The 22,240-nt window shown below is 38.5% G+C and overlaps 1 protein-coding gene across 1 annotated transcript in view; it reads right to left on the reverse strand.

The window, feature by feature from the left end:
- Nucleotides 1-7,800: 7,800 nt before the first annotated feature.
- Nucleotides 7,801-22,240, reverse strand: part of wwc1 (WW and C2 domain containing 1) — a 45,269-nt gene continuing 30,829 nt past the window's right edge. The window contains exons 7-22 of the mRNA XM_038295815.1: nt 21,777-21,923; nt 20,102-20,172; nt 19,181-19,426; nt 15,549-15,638; nt 14,815-15,407; nt 13,988-14,093; nt 13,692-13,862; nt 13,419-13,611; nt 13,135-13,275; nt 12,854-12,891; nt 12,139-12,331; nt 11,863-12,033; nt 11,682-11,774; nt 9,710-9,940; nt 9,506-9,624; nt 7,801-8,890 (exon numbers count right to left, since the gene is read on the reverse strand). Coding sequence (XP_038151743.1) covers nt 8,824-8,890; nt 9,506-9,624; nt 9,710-9,940; nt 11,682-11,774; nt 11,863-12,033; nt 12,139-12,331; nt 12,854-12,891; nt 13,135-13,275; nt 13,419-13,611; nt 13,692-13,862; nt 13,988-14,093; nt 14,815-15,407; nt 15,549-15,638; nt 19,181-19,426; nt 20,102-20,172; nt 21,777-21,923 — 2,670 coding nt within the window. The 3' untranslated portion in view covers nt 7,801-8,823. The remainder of the gene's footprint in view (nt 8,891-9,505; nt 9,625-9,709; nt 9,941-11,681; nt 11,775-11,862; nt 12,034-12,138; nt 12,332-12,853; nt 12,892-13,134; nt 13,276-13,418; nt 13,612-13,691; nt 13,863-13,987; nt 14,094-14,814; nt 15,408-15,548; nt 15,639-19,180; nt 19,427-20,101; nt 20,173-21,776; nt 21,924-22,240) is intronic.

Genomic DNA, 22,240 nt, shown 5'->3' on the forward strand with positions numbered 1-22,240 from the left:
TGCTCTGTGGTACCTAATGTAAGGTGAGTGATCAGCACGAACACAAATACTCTTATCTCATTGAATTCTTGACGGATTTACAAACAGTTTGGTTTCTTACATACATTATGAACGTGGTTATTATTCTTTATGCTTGAACATGTTGAAATTGTAGATTTTCTTGTCGAAAAATGACTTAATCGCGCAGCATAGTTGTGCATCACGGCTACTTGCGCAAGTTATCAAGGCTGAGACTATTGGTCAATTATATAGGTTTTACTGACACCAAAAACGATTGTATCACAATTAATCTTTGGTGTAAATTACAATCTTTGTGGATGTGGTTGTAGTTATTAGTTGGCTAATAACAATAATCTGAGTGTTGTTGTATTTTCATTATTAACCTAACGTTAGCTGGCTAATAACAAGAAGCTGCAAAGTGAGACCTAACGTTAGTAAGTTAGCAGCTAACGTTACAGTTTAGCTAGCTGCTAACGTTAACCAGCAACTTTACATCAGTGGAAGAGGCAGAATTTAACATGATTTCCAATTGATTTGGTCTGTCAACACATCTTACATTATGTTACAGGAATTTGCTGGGTTTATTAAAAGGAAGATGCCAGACTTTTGCTATGACATAATAGTAGTACAAGACTGTTGTTGACTCAAAGCTTTTATAAGTTTGTATTAGTTTCATTTGGACAACTTAAAGATGGTGTTGTGCCAAACATTCCAGCTCATCTTCAAAGGGCATGTGTATCATTGAAATTTAATCACATATTGATATACCAATCTTATACACCGTGAATTGTTGTTGGTCACTTTTGTTTTTGTTTCTGCAGGTTATATAATGTGTAAGCAGGAGGAGAAGATCTTCCATCCCCGTTTGCTGACATTCCTGCACTAGTACATGACGACAGCTACCTTCCTGTCCGCTTTGATGGCCTTGTGGACAACATTACACAGAAGCTCAATAAAACCTTCCTTTTCAAAGGGCATTAGCCAAGCTATGTTTTTTGGGTCATTTTTTAAATCTCTGTCTTCCATGTGTATACCATCACAGTAGTGTAGGTGGGGATTTCAACATGCTACATCTATATATACTTGTGAAGGGGACTATTGTACCAATTTTTAATAGCAAATAAATGTCACTTTTATAATGGTTTAAAAATAGGAACTTTTGTGTAATTACCCCTGATATATAATCCAAATAGTCTACATGAAACTTCAAAGTGTTACCTTTAATTTGAAACCTGGATTATGCTTCTACACCTAGAGGTTGCCACACAATAAGCCTTTTTTGTCAGTATTTCATATTTTTATATAACAATAATATTCATAGTATAAAAGTATGTATGTAAATATATATAAATTAGGACTATGAAATAATTAATCACACCCAAATAAAAGTGTTATATAAAAGTGTTATATAGATATCTATGTATATATAGATCTATAGATCTATATCTAGAGATATATATCTATATAGATATCTATTTATATAGATAGATATCTATATAGATATACATATAGAGATATATAGATATATCTCTATATGTATGTTGCCATTCAGTACACTAAGTTTTAATAGCATATATTGATTTAACAAATACTTTGTGCATGTGTATATTTATTGCACCTGTTTGTTCTATTCAATGTTCTTTTCATATGAAATTCCATGGTTATAATTATTCATAAGTGTGCAGTGTCATAACTACATGTCTGACTTTTGTTTAACAAACCAAACAGTTTGAGAATCGTTAGACAATTGAGGAAGTTATGGTTATTTATGTACATGCGCCTTTAAAACACAATGTTACCAATGAGCGAGCTGCCTGTAGCAAGATGGCCGCCACGTGCGGACGTCGACCCCCATTGGCCAGCAGCGCGGACGAGACATCTAGCCTTTATTATGGATATCTAACCATAGATAATATAGATATAAATGTGTGTGTGTATATATATATATATATATACACACACATTTATATATATATATTAATATGTATATATATATATACATATATATATAAATAAACACTTTTATTTGGGTGTGATTAATTATTTCACAGTCCTAATTTATTTATATTTACATACATACTTTTATAATATGAATATTATTGTTATAATAAAATATGAAATACTGACAAAAAAGGCTTATTGTGTGGCAACCTCTTGGTGTAGAAGCATAATCCAGGTTTCAAATTAAAGGTAACACTTTGAAGTTTCATGTAGACTATTTGGATTATATATCAGGGGTAATTACACAAAAGTTCCTATTTTTAAACCATTATAAAAGTGACATTTATTTGCTATTAAAATTGGTACAATAGTCCCCTTCACAAGTATATATAGATGTAGCATGTTGAAATCCCCACCTACACTACTGTGATGGTATACACATGGAAGACAGAGATTTAAAAAATGACCCAAAAAACATAGCTTGGCTAATGCCCTTTGAAAAGGAAGGTTTTATTGAGCTTCTGTGTAATGTACAAGAGACCGTTGTCCACAAGGCCATCAAAGCGGACAGGAAGGTAGCTGTGGTCATGTACTAGCGCAGGATTGTCTGCAAACGGGGATGGAAGATCTTCTCCTCCTGCTTACACATTATATAACCTGCAGAAACAAAAACAAAAGTGACCAACAACAATTCACGGTGTATAAGATTGGTATATCAATATGTGATTAAATTTCAATGATACACATGCCCTTTGAAGATGAGCTGGAAAGTTGAAAATGTTTGGCACAACACCATCTTTAAGTTGTCCAAAGGAAACTAATACAAGCTTATAAAAGCTTTGAGTCAACAACAGTCTTGTACTACTATTATGTCATAGCAAAAGTCTGGCATCTTCCTTTTAATAAACCCAGCAAATTCCTGTAACATAATGTAAGATGTGTTGACAGACCAAATCGATTTGAAATCATGTTAAATTCTGCCTCTTCCACTGATGTAAAGTTGCTGGTTAACGTTAGCAGCTAGCTAAACTGTAACGTTAGCTGCTAACTTACTAACGTTAGGTCTCAGTTTGCAGCTTCTTGTTATTAGCCAGCTAACGTTAGGCTAATAATGAAAATACAACAACACTCAGATTATTGTTATTAGCCAACTAATAACTACAACCACATCCACAAAGATTGTAATTTACACCAAAGATTAATTGTCATACAATCGTTATTGGTGTCAGTAAAACCTATATAATTGACTAATAATCTCAGCCTTGATAACTTGCGCAAGTAGCCGTGATGCACAACTATGCTGCGCGATTAAGTCATTTTTCGACAAGAAAATCTGCAATTTCGACATGTTCAAGCATCAAGAATAATAGCCACGTTCATAATGTTTGTAAGAAACCAAACTGTTTGTAAATCCGTCAAGAATTCAGTGAGGTAAGAGTATTTGTGTTCGTGCTGATCACTCACCTTACATTAGGTACCACAGAGCACAACAGAAAGCCTGCCTGAGGCAAGATGGCCGCCGGTGATGCCGTTTGAGACTCCGCCGTAAGACATCTAGCCTTTATTATGGATATCTATGGCTAAAACAGCCAAATAAATGAATCTCTCAAAAAAAAAAAAAAAAAAAAAAAAAAACATGTAATAGTCTAACATCAGACATATTTATAGGTTTAAAAATTGAATATGATATCAATGTTTCATTGAAAAAAAATCCCCAAATTCATTCTTCATAAAACAAAAAATTGGTTGTTTGAATTTGAGTGAGTCTTTTTCATTGCTGTAAGAAATGTAATTGCGATATAATTGAAAAAACTAATTGAATTTGCTTCAGATTTAGACTTTTGTTTAGACGAAATTTTGTTTAGTACAGCTTTTCAGACAGTAAATTGACATTTCCGTTCCATAAAGTGCAGCAGTGATCAAATGTAAACAGTGTGGGAGAAAAAACATGATGCAAAAATTGCATTGATATGTAAGTTCGGAGTATTATATATATATATACACGTAATTTTGCTCTCTACCTGAAAATCCTGAAGGAGAAAGTCTGCCCAGCGGATGCACCAGCAACCTTAACTCTTGGATGTCTAGGAAATATAGAGTCAAGGGTTTGAAATAACGCCAGGATTTATTGTGGCTGAATTAAAAAAAAAAAATCTACAAGGACGTGAGGACTGAAATTCTTCCTTAGTGATGTTAGAGACTTATTATGAATTACAATACTTTATGGCCGTTGTGTCCCAAAACGTGAGAGAAACAAATTCTTAGGTCTAGAGGACAATAACCTTCAGAATGTTTGTCTTTCCATAATGAATGAAATAATCACAGAAAAACTGTTTATTTATAGCTTTATAATCTGAAACAATCAAGTCTAACAAAATAAATCAAGAAAGAAAGGGACAAGTTCTAACATTTTAGCAGAATAAAATTACAAAGAAGGCATTATATTTGAAGTTTGGGCCTAAAAAAGTTCAGTCTGCTGAAGATATTGGTAGTGATGGGTTGATGAGGCGCCATGAAGCTTTTCTACACATTGTCCCTCAATGCCGACAACTGGTGGACATTTAGAGTCCCTACATGCAGCCTATTTGAAAGACTAAACTGACTCTGATTGGATGACCTATAACAATATATCATTATATTATATTTTATTATTTTATATCTTCGTCTAAATTGAAAATATATTTGATATGTTTTAGATAAAGTCAAATATTCGTTTTGTATACACTCAAATAAGTCTAAATAATTTTATAATTATATCATAACGTGAGAATATAGAACATGTGAATGAGGATGCTTGTGGGTACAGTAGGTACGGTAATTACTGTAATATAAAAGTCAGTTTGAATTTAATTTTAATTCAGATAACTGGAGTGATAACTCAGAGGAACAAGGTAATAAAAGGAGAAAATTAAAACCTATGAGATCAAACTGGTCCCACATGGCTGAAGCCTTTATTGTGCTGCTTCATACTTCTCAATGAATTTGACAGTGAACCGCAAAAGATCAGATTTTATTAAAAAAAATTTTTGCAGATGCATCAGATGCGCTTTAACAGTTTAGTGCTTCACTCAGACCTTCTTGAAACGAAACAAGTACAAACATGTTTGCACCATGCATAGGCCGACGCTTCAGTTTCGCTAAAACCAACCTTAATATTTGGATATGCAAATAAAAATGTGAGAAAAATACAGCTAATCAACACAAATAAAAAAATATAAGTCTTTGATACCTTAGATATTATTTCAGAACAAGAAAAAAAAAGAACGTTATATCAATCGGTATCAGCTTGGATTCTGCCACCAATATTTAAAAAAACAACAAATCCACATATAAGAGAAGAACTTTTTTATTTTTGTTGTGAAACTACAAAACATAACATTTGTGTTTTGTCCGCCATCTTTTTTTTTTGTGCTGGTAGGATATTTACAACTCTTGTCGACAGAGTGTCTGAGAATAATAAAATTCACAGCTTTTCGGAAATTTTGATTAAAAAATTAAAAGGGGGGGGGGGGGGGGGGGGGCACACCCAAATCACAAAAGTGCAATAAATACACGCCGTACGTTTGTCATCGCCGTCAGCAAACACGACACCTGGTTCATCAGCAGTCGTAATATGGATTTACTAGAAAACAAAATCATTATCAAACAAGAAAAAAGAAAGGCTGCAATGGTAATAAAAAAAAACTACATGATTTACTGTGATTCCTTAAAAAAAAACTACATTCCTTCATCCTGTTAGGTGAATATTAGTCTGCTTATGGTTCATCTATCTGATCTAAAAGACAAGACAGAAAACAAACATCTTTACATTGATTCTCACAATGCAGGAAACTTAAAGCCCGAAGAAAAATCTGAAGAATTTTTCAACTAACAGTGTTTCAGTGAGAAAGAGTGATTCCTAACCCTGCATCTTTGTTTTTGTCCAGATCAGCTCCTGTTTTCCTGTAAATACTTTCAGATCATCCTTTAACCTTTTTAATGTGTTTTATTTACTAATGAAAGCAGCATTTTATCACAATGTGATAAAACATCTTTCCAAATCTTTAATGCAGTTTGTTTAAAACCATTGATATTTAAAAAAAAAAATACATCTGGAATGACTGTAGCAGCAAAGCAGAGTTTTTAAGTCACTTCTAAAAAAAAAACAAAAATAAAAACTTACACTGGATCTACATCAAAACACAGGACTTCTGCTTACCACTAGAGGGCGGCAGACAACCCAAAGGCCCACATTCAGTAGATCAATTTAAAGTGACATCTCCTAGACTTTAGAGAAAGGTGTAGCCAGCAAATAACTGCTGGATAAATGGATTAGATCTTCATCAGCTGCTTTCTGTAACGTCCTTATTAGTCTGATCTGCAGTTGGAGATTAACGGGAGTGAGTTTGGGTCAAAAGAGAAACAATGAGAAAACGAAACAGAGTGTAGTCTGCTTTACAGAGATGGTTTTAGTCATCACATAAAAAATAAATAAATGACTCAAACTCGGGAATTTTAAACAACTAGAACTATATGATCCAGCAGACTCTCTGCTCAGCTGATCCAGACGAGCAGAGGCTCCACTTAAAGCTCTCACTATAGGTGGCGTTCAGAACATAAACAGATCCATACAGACAGAACTTAATGTTTTAGACCAGAGCTGCAAAACATGCTCCTGTCACACCTTAAGTTCGGCTGATGCTTGATTTAGTTCGAAGGTTAGCCAAAGAAGGGGAACCGATCTACAAACACTTCAGTTTAGACGAGGTCTACTGCAGGAAAATGTTGGAAAAAGTCATCAGTTTGTACCGATAACTACTCTCTAGAGCCCCATAAGGATAAAATAAAAAAAGAAACACTGAACTATCCCTTTAATTATTGTGTAAACAGTAAAAGTGACGACGCCTGGAGAGATCGTCAGCTGTGAAGGTATGGGCTGTAAAACCGAAACATCTGGAAGAGCTGCAGTTAACAGACATTCAACAGTTCATTCAAAACTCTCAGCGCCAGATAAACATTTAATTAAAAAAATTAACGCTGCTAAACCATTTAACTTCCAGTAATAAGACCCGTCAGAGTGACTTTGATATGTACATAAATACTCTAGTTATAGCCAAAATATAAGACAGAGAAAATGGGACAAAAAAAAAAAAAAAAACGGTTGAAAAAAAAGAAGAGAAATCATTTAAAAGGAACTTTTTTTTCGTTAACTGGAAGATTTTTTTCTCTGTTGTGACCAAACATACAATCAGTAGGAATTCACAGTCATCAAAAATACTTTAGATCTTCACTTTCTGCGTGTTTCGACAATCATTTATCATCCAGCATGAGGAAAAGGCTTCAAGGGTTTTTCTATTTCTAACAAACTCAGATCAGAAACTCAAGTTTCCTTTTCTGTGCATTTCCTCCTAAACATAAAGTGCAGACTATCCAATAAACTACCTGTTAGTGGGTTAGTGTTGTTTCTACACTTTGCTGAACTGCTTAAAGATAATCCGATAAAAAAGAAAATAAGCCTGTATTACAACTGAGTTCATAAACTCTGATTTTGATGATCTACAATCATCGTCAACTTGAATCAAACTGCCCATTTCAGTTAAAGCTGTAGATTCTGCTAAAGAAAATAGTTTAATCCTTATGATCTGGTGACCCTTGTGGTGAAATATGGTAACTGGAGGTTTGAGCTTATTAAGGAAGTGCTCAATTTATTTTATTTTAAACCTGCTTTTTTTAGATAATTAAAAAAATTCAGCAGATCACGCTGCTTAAAAGCTTGCGCTCTGGCGACACCTGTGGTCAATGCTGTCATTACAACCAGTCATTTTTATTTTTTTAATTTATTGAATTAATTCATGATTTGCTTAAAAAAATTATTTTTTCTTTTTAACTCCATATAAATATGAAAACAAATCTGATCATCTTATTTTATCCATTTCATTATAGAACTGCTCACTTAAGGTGGTGCAGATTGTACTTAAGGCACAAAAGCGTGATCCTTAAGAAGCATGGTTCTGCTGCCTCTACTTTAATAATAACCTATAATATAGATTAAACAAAATATGTATTTATCTGATGTGTTGGGCTTTTTTTTATAGTTGAGTTGTTCTTGAAAAACTCGTCTAGAAAACTTTTTCACTGTGAATCAGGTGGTAAATCAGGTGTCCCGTCTCTCTAATAGGTGTCCCAGATACCACCGCCACCCTCACAAAGACCAACCAACCACTAAAAGTGTTGTGAACCTGTTTTTAAGATCCCCTGATTGTATGTTTCTTTCAGAAATTCAGACTTAGATTCGTTCTTTGGGGAGAGGAGAGTTTGGAAGATTTTTACGCAATACATTTCTCATTAAGCTTAAAAAAAGTTGCAGCACTTTGAACAAACTGAAGGCTTTTAGTCTCAGTAGCTAACATAGAGATGTTTTCTTCATGTCTGCAGCAAAAAGGTGACCGAAACAAAAAGAAACACTGTGCTTGTATTTGCATATACAACTTTCTAATTACAGAAAAAGGTTAATTTCTTTCAGATTTGTTTCACCATTAGCATCAAGTGAACTCTGGTACCGTTGCTGGTTTCATTTTGTGCTACTTATGTACATTATTTGTGTGAAATTAGTATAAAACTCTGAGATTCTTTTTTTTTTTTTAGCTGGAATGACTTTAAAACAACTAATAACAGTTGATTAGTAGCAGGAACAGCAAATAAAGATAAACAAGCTCCAGCTGAACCAACTTAGATTTACAAAGCCTGTCCACATGAGAAATGTAGAGCTGCTTCAGAATGTTTCTTCACCGTTTCGACTGGGTTTGTTTTGTCCAGTGTGTTTTTAACTCTTCAAGACACCAGCGAACGTTTGCCTGGTAGCTGATCCAGACGGAGGAGAGGAAAATACTTTGAAATGCTTCTCTACACGTCGTCGGCCGGTAGGTCGGGGATGCTGGTCTTGGCTCGTGTGAAGAATGCCATTTTCTCTCTGGAAATTAAAAAGCAACCACAAAAAAAAGTCATGGTCAAAGATCAGGATTTTTGATTTATCTCTGATTATATCCAAAATCTGTCAAAGGAAAAATAGGATTTTATACGAGTCTACCAAAGCTTTCTAGTTCATAGACACACACTGGGAAGCCTTAACTTCAATCTGGACATCTGGACACCCCTATTGGACGTCCTGCCATCCAATAACATCCATCAAATGTCTGGCTTTACCAGATTTGAGAAATGTTTGTTTGGGTCTAAGGCTTTATAAATTGATTCAATTATTTGAATTAAACAAGTTGAAATAACTACTTTTAAGATTACTGATCTCTCTTGTTGATAGCAACTGCCTGTAATATGGCACAGAAGTCTCAAGGTGGCAGCAACGCACAATATGCCCTGTCTGTCAAAATGATTTCTATAAAACAGAATAAAACATCTGCATGGAGACTCAGATAACTCCTTCATGTTCAGTTTCCTCTTTTTAAGATATTAAAATATCTAAAAATATTCGTTTGAACTTAAGTCTGTTCAGGAGTTTGTAGGAACTTTGACCTAAAAATTGGTAGCAACTAAGATAAGCGTGAAAGATGTGAAAGGCCCAATCTCCTACCTGAAGGTCTGGACCTCAGAGACCTGCTTTCTGCTCTGTGCTCTAATCTTGTGGACGTCCTTGACTGCTGCCTTCATCATCTTCTCTACCCGTTTCTCTTGTAGCTGCTCCTCTCGAGTCTGAAACAAAAGAAACAGATGTTGAACCCTGTTATTTTCCCAGATGGACCATCTTCTCCCTTTGATTGATTGTTTTTTTTTTAACCTGTTTCTCTGCCTGTTTGAGGAGAAGCCTGAAGCGCTCGTCCTCTTGGACCCAGACAGGGAGCTCCATCTGTCCCTGCTGCCTGGCCTCCTCCAGCTGCGTCTTCAGCTCCCGCAGAACCCGCAGCTCCTGAGCCAGACGGGCCTGACGGGTCCGAGAAACCTGCAGGTCCAGCTCCAGATCCAGAGAGGTACGAAGGAGACCGTCCAGACCTTTCGCCTGCATAGGAGGCTGCATGGAGTACAGAGAGGAATCCTTAAAGGTGTATCGGCTCAACATAAAACACTGTGAGATTATGTATCAACATAGAGAGGAATCTATTGAGCCTGATGTGTTAAAAATGCCTCTTAATCTCTATTACCTCAGGTTTCCTTCAACTAATTTATTACTTTCAGGATCTCCAAGGAGGGAATCCAAGATCGGATTAATTATAAGTCTGTAAATGTCAGAGTCACATGAAATATTCAGAGCAATATTAAATATTTAGAATCACTTGACTGGGAGACAGTGGCTTTAGGTGCTTAAAAAACAGACCAAACAGGCTCTTCGGTGATAACCACTTGACTTTAACGATATAATCATATCAAATATCAAGGAAAATAGTAGAAACTACAGAGACGACAGGAGCAAAAACTGTCAATGAGTGTGAACACAAAAAGTTAGCAGGAAGGTCCAACAGTAAAAGTTAAAGGTATTTATCATATGCATATGCATATGGCGAAAAGAAACAGGAGGATTGTTTGACTTTTACCCTTTCAGTTTATTTTCTAAGCAGATTTGAAAACCATGTCGAATTTCACTGGAGTTGTAGATTAATGGAAATGTTTGAACCAAAAAAAAAAGCTTAAAAGGATCCTGGACAAAATGGATTTTAACCAAAAATCACTGATAGGGATTTTATTTTGATTTTCCTCTGCACTGAGCACAGGTATATACAGCTTTGGCTTCAGGGTTTCATTGTTTTCATCATCTCAGTTTCCATTTGTCCACAGTCAACTACTGCAGGACTTCAACATTGGGTGGAAAACTGCTAGCATACATGAATCTGTATGATAGCTGTTACTCGCTCCTCCCTTCTGTGTGGCCACAATCCTACCATTAGTGTATTTTTACCAACCAAGGGGTGGTAAAAGTGATCGCTGGAGTGAAAAAGTCACTAACATAGTCTTCATAACTGTAACATGACCAAAAATAAAGTGCCTCTGTAATTTGAAGACTACGTTTTTTAAAACAAGATTATACTGCAAATGCACTTTATTGTCCCACTCTATGACCACCCCCAAGTTTTTTTTTTTTTTTAAAGAAGGCTACATTTTATGATGTACTTCTTTGTCTGTCTCGTATATCTGTATATTTTTTCCTGAAATCTTACCCAGTATCTTACCCAGTACATTATATGTAAAAAAAAAATTTAATTCAAACAATGTATCAACTGTTATGTAAATAAAATCAGAAAATGTTCCTTCAAGAATGTAAACCCAAGACAATTAGGTATTCATCTGTCAGACCAGCTCAAGTTTTGGTTTAAAAAACAAAAACACTCATAGGACTGCATTTGACGTAATTTTGCCTTTTCTATTATTAAATCTACATTTCACATCAGTTTTGCATCCTTTTAGCATTGTGAAATGTAAAACAAAGCATACTTTAAAGTGTAACTAAACAGTTTATCTGAACAAAAAAGCCATTTTATATCTAGTTCCCAGTTACAGCTACTAAATAGAAACTGTAATTTCTACGTTCCAACAGAAAGTACTTGGTGATCCTGGACAAGACCCCAAAATCATAATTTTTTTTCAAAACAGACCCTGATAGAGGTAATAAAACATGATTCATTTGTTTTCTAAACACTCTCCATCTACAGAAAAATCCCAAATGATACTCCAATACTCCTGGACAGGCCCCCCTATGCAGGATCTATTGATAAAGCTTTCAACAGAGAGGGTTGCCGGAGTGAAGAAGTTCTAGCTACCTTTTTCATGCGCATGCTGCGTCTTTCTGAGGCATTTCTGACAAACGGGGACTTCCTTGAGAGGGTAGAGCTGTCACTGTCGCTGCGATTAATCTGCAGTCAGGAGAATGAAAACATTTAGGTTTCATAAAGACACGACTGAAGAGATGTTTACTCTTTGTAATGATGTTAAAGTTCTTACCCTGCAGATGTACTGGCTCTGAGGTCCAGGGGAGAAGGTCTTGGAGCGGATGATGGTGTTTCCCCTCATGAAGGGGTTCTGCTGGTGGATATCGGGGTGGCGCTCCTTTGGCCGAACCACAGCTAAGTGATGATTCGCTGACAAGTTGTCAACGCTTGTTTCTTTGTTGACCTGCATGGAGGGAATACAACCATCAGCCAGAAAAGACCAGAGCTGAATTTATTTGGGAACTGCCAAACGGTTGGCTAACACAAAGGCAGAAATGAAACCTGTTACCTTCTCTGTGATGCGTGCTGCTGTAGTGGAGGGTTTAGTCACCTCCTGCTCCTCTTCCGCTCCCTCTTTCTCTGCCTCCCATTGTCTGCTGTCAGGGTAAAATTCTTCTTCCTCATCTGGAGGTTCTTCGTCCTCCCCATCATTTTCTTCTTCCTCTTCATCAGACACGTCTCCCTCAAGAGGGTCGCCTTGCCTGAGGACCAACACAGACAGAATATAATCACTAGAATTTCACTAAAATCTAAAAAAAAATAAAAATAAAAATAGGATATCGTGGGCTGGAATCCAACTTCAGGTAGCATAGGTTGAGCAGAAATGAAAACCATTTTTTTTTTGGTATATTGTCCCTTACCATAATGAATTATTGTCTTCTTTTCAATAATTGTAAGTAAACTCTTTAGCATTGTTCGTATGTTATTATTGTTGCAGTCCATCGGTTATTTGTTTCCAATGACTCAAGTAGTTTAAGTCAGTTAGTTCCTGTTCTTCTAAGGTATATTGCTCTAGTTGTGGTCAGTAGGTTGTTTTTTCTATTGATTTTGAAGGAAGCTCTATGCCAATGCTTCATATGGAAAATATTAGAGTGGAATTTCATGAGTTTGCTGTTGTTTATTTCTTCCTCTTTTGATGATCACGGGACATGAAACATTGTTCTGTCATGTTTCCACAAAAACTGTGGACAGGGACAGATGTGAGGAGAGAGGGATAAACTTACCACTCATCAGTGTCAGCGGGCTGGCCCCCTTCGTGAGTCTGAAATAAAAAAATATTGTCACTTTTTAAAGGTTCAGCAGGAAAATCCAAAACCGAGTGTCTCAGAAAGAGGAATAAAGATGTTAAATGATCCAGTTAAAGTCCAGCCCTCATTCAAATTTTGTGGTTGCACCTCATGTGTTTTGTGCAGAAACAAAAAAAAAAGCTACACTAAAAGACGGTGAAGCTGCAGATTTCCTCCTGAAACCGTCCAATAGCTGTCCGTGTTTCCCCTGTGCTTACCCTGTCAGAGCTGACATCCTCTCCTGTGTCCTTGTCCTTGTTGCTGATCTCAGACATGTGAAGGCGACTCAGCAGGTTGTACCACTTGGTGCATCGCTCCTCTGAACAGCTGACATCAGCCAGGCTGATTTGGGACCCGGCCTGGAGGAGAATCAAAAGAACAAAACAATTAAAACACAGCATGCTTAGGTTCTTAAGGTTCCATGCAAATAGAAAAATATAAAGACTATAAATACAAACGTATTTAATCCATAAATCACAGCAAAAGCTTTGTCAGCACTGACCAGACACTCCTCATGGCCCGACTTGCTGGTGTTACAGATGTCGACCCGCAGGGTCTTCTGACGCAGTGCGCTGTGGGACATCTGCAGGCCAAACACCTCGTTGATCACCACGACATCCTGGGGGTGCAGACCTCGTGTTCTGAAGAGGCAGCGGGTGGCTCGAACGGACGGCAGTACTGCCAGGCGAACATACCTACAGGGAACAGGACAGCCGAGTCACATGATCTGCACTAACAGACATGATATTAGGGGCAGGCAGAAACCAGTTCATACATATTCTGGTCAGCCGGCAGACAGAGGGCGCTGCAGTTGGACAGCTGCATGATATAAATGGTGAAGCGTTGCTCTCTGGACTCGTAACGGAAGCCGAGCTGGACCTGGGAGCAGCCTGATGCGGACCTGTCTTCATAGGAGCTCAGGAGGAGTTCTGCAGACATACCCGGCCTAGAGCAAGAAAAATATGAGTAGATATGATTAGCCTCTGTTTTTATGAAGCTGGTATTAATCAGCATGAGGAGATATTTAGATTTCTAATATGTTAATTTGACTGGAAGGCAAAGAAGACGTACTTGCGTTCCGATGGTTCATACACTCCGCTATCACCAGCTACCGATTCATCTGAGACCGCTGATGTCACACCTATCTTCTTTGGCCCCGCCCCTCGAAATTGGGCCCCTACATTTGAAGACATGCAAACACAGAATAAAACAGTGCAAATCAATCTGTCCAACTATACAAAAAGTTACCTGTAATCTTTTCCAGGGAAAGCAAAATATCCAAACATCACTTTAAATCTTAAACCTCCAAGTCTGTTTTACTTTTTTATAATGAAGAATCAGAGGTCAGAGTGGCTCTGAGAAAGTCCTTCATGCATAATCAGTAGTGAGCTAAGCTCTGGCAGCAGCAATGGAGAGTTAACAGGAAACCGGACACCGAGTCCACCTTTCACCAACGGCTCTGGCAGGGACTGGAGTCGAGTTCGGCTGCTTCCAACTCGCTCATATTAAATGATCCAACAAAAAAAAACTTTAGGGGTCATTTCACCAAATTTAACTAACTAAAAAACAACTTTTCTCCAACTTCTTACAATAAAACTGCTAACATTAAGCCTAGCTTATGGTGTTAAATGAACTTAACAAGAAAAAACTTCCAGCTTATTGAGGTGAAACAAGGAGAACTCCACATTAGGATGCTGGAACGGGAGAAGGCTGCAGCTTTTATTAGAAAACAGGTGGAATCTGACTCCTCTGTCTCAGTAAAGTTTTAGATTTCTCAGCACTGATGGAGTCAAGATTCCTGGTATTCTACTTTCCAGGGAACCTGAACATCTGCTGCTCAGAGGTTTCAGGACTGAGTGCATGTCGAGGGAGTGGGATGCTGGTTTTTTAAGGCTCACCTCTGCTATCCTCTCCGAGGACGTTGCCCAGGCTCTGCTTCTCCTCCAGCTGCTCCCTCCGCTGCTCGTCAGGCTCCAGCTCCAGCTCTGCTAGCCTGTTACGCAGCTCCAGGTCCAGCCCCAGCCCGCCGGGCCCCGTCTCCCCTGACAGGAAAGTGGTTTCCGAAACTAACGGCGAGCACGGCGGGGACAGCGAGGACAGAGACGAGCGCGGTGATAAAGAGTTCATGGAACGAGGAGTTTCAGACAGTCTGAGGGCCTGAACCCTGGAGGACTCCCCTCCCGCCGGCGCCGCAGCGTTCCCCTCTGACCTTCCCGTTTGCCTTTGCCTGCAGCCCGTCACCACCTCGTGTTCGTGGATGGTGGTGATGGAGCTGGAGGGGCGATAGCCCACCTGGCCGCCTTCCTGCAGGAGACTGTCCAGCTTGATGCGGAGGTCCGGGTCAGCCAGCTCGGGCTGCTCCAGGTAGATGTCGGTGAAGCTAAGGGAGGAGGTGGAGCCCATGCTGGAGGTGGTGGCCAGAGAGCCGCGGCTGGACGCCAGGGAGCCTAGACTGCTGCCAGAGGAGCAGGAGAGCGTGCTGGCAGAGAGGCTGAGGGAGGAAGTGGGGGATGATGGTTAAGAAAAGAACGCAGGTATTTAGAAATAAAAATGATACCCTTAAATACATCCCAGCTAAGCCGGTTCCACTGCGGCCCAGAAAGACGATCCTAAAGAGATGAGAAAAACAAACCTTTTCAGCTGCATCTGCAGCGACGAGGCCAGTCGGACCGTCTCCTCCAGCTCTCGAACCAGCTCGCTCCTCTTACAGTGGAGTCGCAGCCTGCAACAACACAAATGTTCAGATTGTTTAAGCCTGTTTTAAAAGATGTAGTATTTGGAATAACTTGCAGCTGCTTCTGGATCTTTACGTCAGAAACAAAGATCTGCTCCAGATTTAAGGCTCAGATGAACATTATCGCCTCCATAAAAAAATAATTCAACAAAATAAAACACAAAGTGAAGAATAAGTGTAAAGAATTACCTCCACCAGAACATAAATAGAATAAAGATCTTATTACCTAGGTTTGTAAAAATAAGTAAACTTAGAATGTCAAAAATGATTTTTCCATTCATTATGAGGTCCCTTCTAAAGGAAATACTTGTTACTTCTTTTAGTTTCCATTTCTAATTATCGATTCTGTGCATTACTGCAGAGATTACCTGATGCAGGGAACTAGCTTCAGCTCCAGCTCAAAGCGCACAGAAACACATAAAAGGGTGAACTTTTAAATTGGCAACAAAATCAGGGAAAAATGAGCTGCAACCCGTCAACATACAGCCATCAGCCCACAGATTAAAAACAGTATGGCAGCTTTGGCTCTCCAACAGCACATTAATCTGCTACACTTTGCTTAGCGAAGTAATTTGACCTATTAAACGTAGTAAAATGATCATGAAGGAAATAAGCACACACTCCAACCTCCATCTTGTTAAAAATAATAAAAAAGAGGTGACATCATTGTGATTGTACATAAACCAAAAATTGCATCAGTGTAGCAGAAACAGACCTGTCAGCAGCAGGTGGATCAGTCCTGGATTATTTGATAGAAACGTTACAGAGGATCTGATCTGTGTTTAAAGGCGGCTCATAGATCTGCTTTAGTCCAAAGCTCCAGAATATCTTCAAGCTTTTTCAGTAAGAGTATAGAGGAGGCATCAAGGAAGGCAGGAGTGAAGGAAGGGTCAAATTTAGACAGCAGGATTTCGACTGAAGTCAGGCGATAAAAAAAATAAATGTTTTATATTAACTTAAAGCTGTAAAGAGTCTGAAATCAAATTCCAGACAGCTGTATAGTTCCTCCCAGAGGCCTGTTAAAATAACCTGACGTTTCTGAGCGGGCTCGCCGCGTCTTGAGAACCGTACGTTGACCCGTTTGTACGAGGACTACAAGAGGTCCTTTCTGTGAGCCAGCCTGGCGGCTCTCGGGTTTCAGGAACAGGAGACACGACACAAAGAGAGACGGGGCTCAGGTAGAGGCTGCAACAACGGGAGTCCTGTCTGGGAGGACGAGGAAAGAGGAGGGTGAAGGGACCTGCTGGTGTCTAGGTACAAAGACGGGGAGGCAGATGGAGAGCTAATAATGGAGGTCAGAGCTTTCAGCGGCTAGAAAGGATGGAAAACTTCATGAGGAGATGAATCGTCTGTCAGCAGCTCAGAGATCACATCCAAAGTTAACTTCAATATTAGAGGCCCGCACATACAGGATGTTGAAGGCCAATACCGATATATTTTAGGCTTTGAAAAAACAATATATTGGCCAATATCAGATAATTGATTCCATATATATTAGACTAAAGGGAAAAAATATAGGGGATAAGCACTGTCCAACTATAGTCCAACTCCAAATTCTCATCATGACAAAGAAACAGGAAATATAACTATTACAAAATATAACAATTAAAATAACCTACTTTAATATAAGCAGTGTCAACATAAGAATATAAATTTAATCAAATGTTATGAAGCCAATTTAGATATTGCCTGAAATCTGTGGTGTTTTTAGCCTTGCTGGTAATAAGAGTTCTGACTACTTAACACTGCAGAGGCTGCATCCAACACCTGCTACATCCTTCATAAAGTCGCTCCACACCTAATTGTTCCCTTCTCCTGGTGAAATGATGTATATACATTTAGTGTATTTTGGTAATTAAGAGGTCATTTCTACGGGTGAGCATTTAAAAAATGAAAACATTTTGGCTGAGGTCGATTAATGAGCCCGACGCTGAAAATCGGCCCACTGATTTATCAGTCAGGCTCTATTCAAAACTCACCGACTGTACAAGAGGGAAGATCTAAAACCAGGAAATCTAGATGAACATTAATGTTATCAAAACACATGAACTAATTACCACAAACTAAACGAGCTGCATTTCTGCCAGAAGCTCTGATTTTTAGGCTTTGAAAAAACAATATATTGGCCAATATAAGATAATTGATTCCATATATATTAGACTAAAGGGAAAAAACATAGGGGATAAGCACTGTCCAACTATAGTCCAACTCCAAATTCTCATCATGACAAAGAAAATGAAAATATAACTATTACAAAATATAACAATTAAAATAACCTACTTTAACATAAGCAGTGTCAACATAAGAATATAAATTTAATCAAATGTTGTGGAGCCAATTTAGATATTGCCTGAAATCTGTGGTGTTTTTAGCCTTGCTGGTAATAGAGTCCTATCTACTTTAACACTGCAGAGGCTGCATCCAACACCTGCTACATCCTTCATAAAGTCACTCCACACCTAATTGTTCCCTTCTCCTGGTGAAATGATATATATACATTTAGTGTATTTTGGTGATTAAGAGTTCATTTCTACGGGTGAGCATTTAAAAAATGAAAACATTTTGGCTGAAGTCGATTAATGAGCCCGACCCTGAAAATCGGCCCACTGATTTATCAGTCAGGCTCTATTCAAAACTCACCGACTGTACAAGAGGGAAGATCTAAAACCAGGAAATCTAGACGAACATTAATGTCATCACAACACATGAACTAATTACCACAAACTAAACGAGCTGCATTTCTGCCAGAAGCTCTGATTTAAAGCTGGTTCCAAAATGTCCTACCAGCAGATCCATTGCATTTAGAGGAACTTTTTATTTCCTAATGCTACGTTCACACTGAACGCGATTTGAGCACCAAGGAAGCGTTTGCTGCTTCACTTTGGATTATAGTACACATTGAGGTCAGACGTGCCTCAGCAGCTGCCTCATGCCGACCAGCCTCTTCAGCATTTTCTCCTACTGCTGATGGCGGCTGTTAGCGTTTTTAGATACACGGTAAACAATGCCGGCACCAGAATAAAAAAACAGACATTTTTTGCCTGCAGGTTTCATTATTTTAAGTTGATTTAGGCATTAATAAACTGTTAATCAGGGTAGTGATCATAGCAACCTGCATCAGCAGTGCTGTGTCTGTCTCCCTGGCAGCTCCAAGATCAGCTTCTCTGATTGGTTCATGTGGCACGCCGGGCAGTAAAAATTATATTTTTCCAACTCCAGCATCTGCTGCTTGTGCTTGTGAAGCGCTTCACGCGCCTCAGATGCTCAGAAGCTCATGAGGCGCTGCTTCAACTGCTCAGATACTTTGAAATGCGCTACGCCTGCTGTTCGAGACCCGCTCATCTTTTGATGCACGTCACCCACAGACCTTGCATGTAAACCGGCTGCCTCTGCTGCTCCAATTGAATTTGGTGTGAATGTAGCATAAATGATTTAGAGCTCCAGGACCCAGAGAAGTACTGAATAGGTCCCTTTTAAAATCCTGCAGGATTTTCTGATTGAGGCAGACAGTCTGAGTGTGGCTGACTTGCCTCTCAGTCAGCGCTTTGCTCTGGTTGTCTCTGGCAGCCTGCAGGTCTCTCTCCAGGCGCTTCTTCTCAGTCTCCAGCTTCTCGGCGTCGTTGGGCTCCAGCCGCTGTCGGGGGGTGACGTACTGCAGCTCCTTTAACAGCTCCTCCTTCTCGTTGATGAGGATGAGCCGGTCGCGCTCTGGGTCCAGCAGCCCAGGCCAAGCCTCGCTGTCCAGATTGGCAATCTGCACCTCGATGTTGGCGATCCTTCATAAAGATGAGAACAGAGTTATAAAGAAAAAAAACCCCAGATGATGAATATAAAATGGTGGCAGCGAAGCAGACTTTGTGTTTCTGGCTTTTTATTGGGAACTCCATGAGTGTTATACAAAGGCTGACCTAATAAAACCTGTCAGGTTTTTTTGCATTTAATTCCCTACTCACATTGTTCCTATAAATGCTGACAGCTCAGTGTCCATAGTTATGGGTCAGCATCGGTTCCCCAACTACCTCTTGTTTGACCTGGTTTCTCCTCTAATGTTGCTCCAGATTGGAGCTTTTCCATCACACCCAGTTTCCTCATGAACTAAACATCAACTTTTACCTCAATAAAAAAATATTTGCTCATCTGTTTCACCTAAAAATATGCAGCAATAGGTTTCCACTCCAATGCCTGACAAGTCACGATGTGTTCAGTGTCCCAGAGCCTTGGATATATGTAATATTATAGCTTTATTTTTTTTGCAGAAATATCATTTGTTGTCAAAGATACTCCTTTAATAATGTTTTTTTAAGTCTGCATCCAAATCAATGGAACCATTTTGGATCTGGGCTGATGATATAAAGATGCTGAAATCCAGTAACGGTAGATAATCTACAACATATTCCTAGGAAAGAAATGATCTGTCCAGAAAAAGCAGCTTTTAAAGTAAAACCAGATACCTTCTCTTGGCCTCCTCGTACTTCAGACTGAGACGAACTTTCTCTGCCAGTTTGTTGGTGCTGGTGGTGAACTGGTTAAAAAAAAACAAAAACAAAAAAACAGAGTTCATCCTTTAATCCATCTGGTTACAGGAAATACAGACTGAGGCGCTTTTTCTTCAGACTATTCTAAAGTTCGGCACACCATGACCACAAACAAAGAGTCATATTTCCATGTAAGCTGCTTAAACTGAACTGTGGCATAAATTTTGCGTCTGATCCAAACCATGTTTGGGGTTTTGGACGTAGAGTTTTGGACGTAGAGTTTTGGAGGTAGAGCTTTACAGAGTTTCTGAGGCTTGCCCAATATTTTCAGCTTCTTTCTGGGTCTAAACTTTGACTTAAAACCTTCCATTCCAGCTCTGTCGGAGTGTTTAGTGCCAATGCTCTTTCAGAAGGTGTTTAACCATCACTGCTGAGGAAAAACATCCTCGCAGCATGATACTGCCACCTCCATGCTGAACTGAGATGTGTTCAGGATGATGCGATGCAGTAGCATTTTTTTCCCCACACCATACATGTTATGAGTGTAGACCAAAATATTCTGCTGTTGTTTACTTCATAGAACTTTCTTCCTTCAGCTTGATGCGATCCAATATTAGTTGGAGCAAACTATCAACCACATATCCATCAGGGTTCCTTCAACACTTTTAATGGTATTTTATATTTTCTCAAAGCGTCAGTCTTTTTCTTCTGCATAGCATGTAATTGAAGAATCTCTGCAAAGTCTGTTAATGGTTTATGGTGACGTGTAGGCCTCTTCGGTGTATTTAGATCAGAGCAATTAATATCTACACCTCCTTCAGAGTCCCTATTGCTCACCTATCATGACTGAAGCATTACCTTATGGATATGGTCAGTTCATGGACAAAGAAATGTCTTGTTTGAAATTACTTTATATCACATAAATCAAAAGATCTAGTGCCTAAATAAAAATTCGATTGGAGTGATTCGATTTTTGATGGCAGAATGTAATGTTCTAATAGTAAACCTTACAACATAGTTTAAAGAATACGGTAATAACCAGAAAAAAGCAATTATTTTGCCTCATCTTTATTCTGACAAAAATATTGTTGAATATGATAAGAAATAAAGTGCTGAAGCTTTTTCCCTCTCCATATTTATTTTCTGATACCCTGAACTTTTGAAATGTTCATTTAAAAGTTAACTAGTTTTAAGTTTTTCTATCAATTTTAATGATATTATTTAGACTAAAAAATGGCTTCCTTTTATTTATCTGGGGTCCTTTTTATAATTTAACATCTGTCACCTGAATTTTTTTTTACCTTTAAATCTAAAACTTTGAAATCACAGAGGAATGTCTGTTCAGATCTTTTAACAAAGTAAAAAGGAAAATCAATTAATTATTAATAACCAGTATGATATTTCACTGCCAGATTAGACTGGATTTGATCTCTCTACTGCTTTAATCCTGTTTTTTCTGATCATTTCAATAATTTCCTTTCTCCAACTGACCTATTTAGTTCTTTCATGTTAAATTAGATATTTTCCATCTTGGTTTAGGTCAACTAATTTGACTGATAAAATGTGTAAAGTTTAAGAGCTGTGAATCTGGGAGCACATTGCTCTACAGGTTAAAAAAACCAAAAAAAAAAACAACCGTCCTGGGACTGACCTCAGCTGGGAGGTCCGTCTGTGATCCGACGTCAGAGTAGAGGCGAGGGAGGGACGTTTCCGAGTTGGCGAGCGAAGGACTGCTGCCCCACAGTTCCTGCTGGGAGCTCGAGTCCAGCTGGAATCCATCTTTTAAAATGGCCAATTTCTGAGGAAAATGGAGAGTAGTCAGGATGGGACATCAGAGCATCTGCAGTGTGGAAACTCCCACTTATGTATCCCTGTTAATCTGCTTGCATTTCGTTTGCATCTCAGAACCAAGTAGCTCACTTTATAGGTATGTATTCACCAAACTTACTGAAAACAATATGTTGGTTAATGTTCAACTTTACAAGAAGAAATGAAACTAATTCTGTTTTTAGAGTGAGGTTTTTATCAGACAAATTCCACCAACCTACAAACCTTTTTCCTTGTAACAGGTTCTGTTTTTGTCTTTTATCAAAATAATTTATCCTGAATGCTTCA

Source organism: Cyprinodon tularosa, unplaced genomic scaffold (genome assembly GCF_016077235.1).
Source record: "Cyprinodon tularosa strain WSP-4 unplaced genomic scaffold, ASM1607723v1 ctg36, whole genome shotgun sequence".
In the NCBI taxonomy this organism is placed as follows: Eukaryota; Metazoa; Chordata; class Actinopteri; order Cyprinodontiformes; family Cyprinodontidae; genus Cyprinodon; species Cyprinodon tularosa.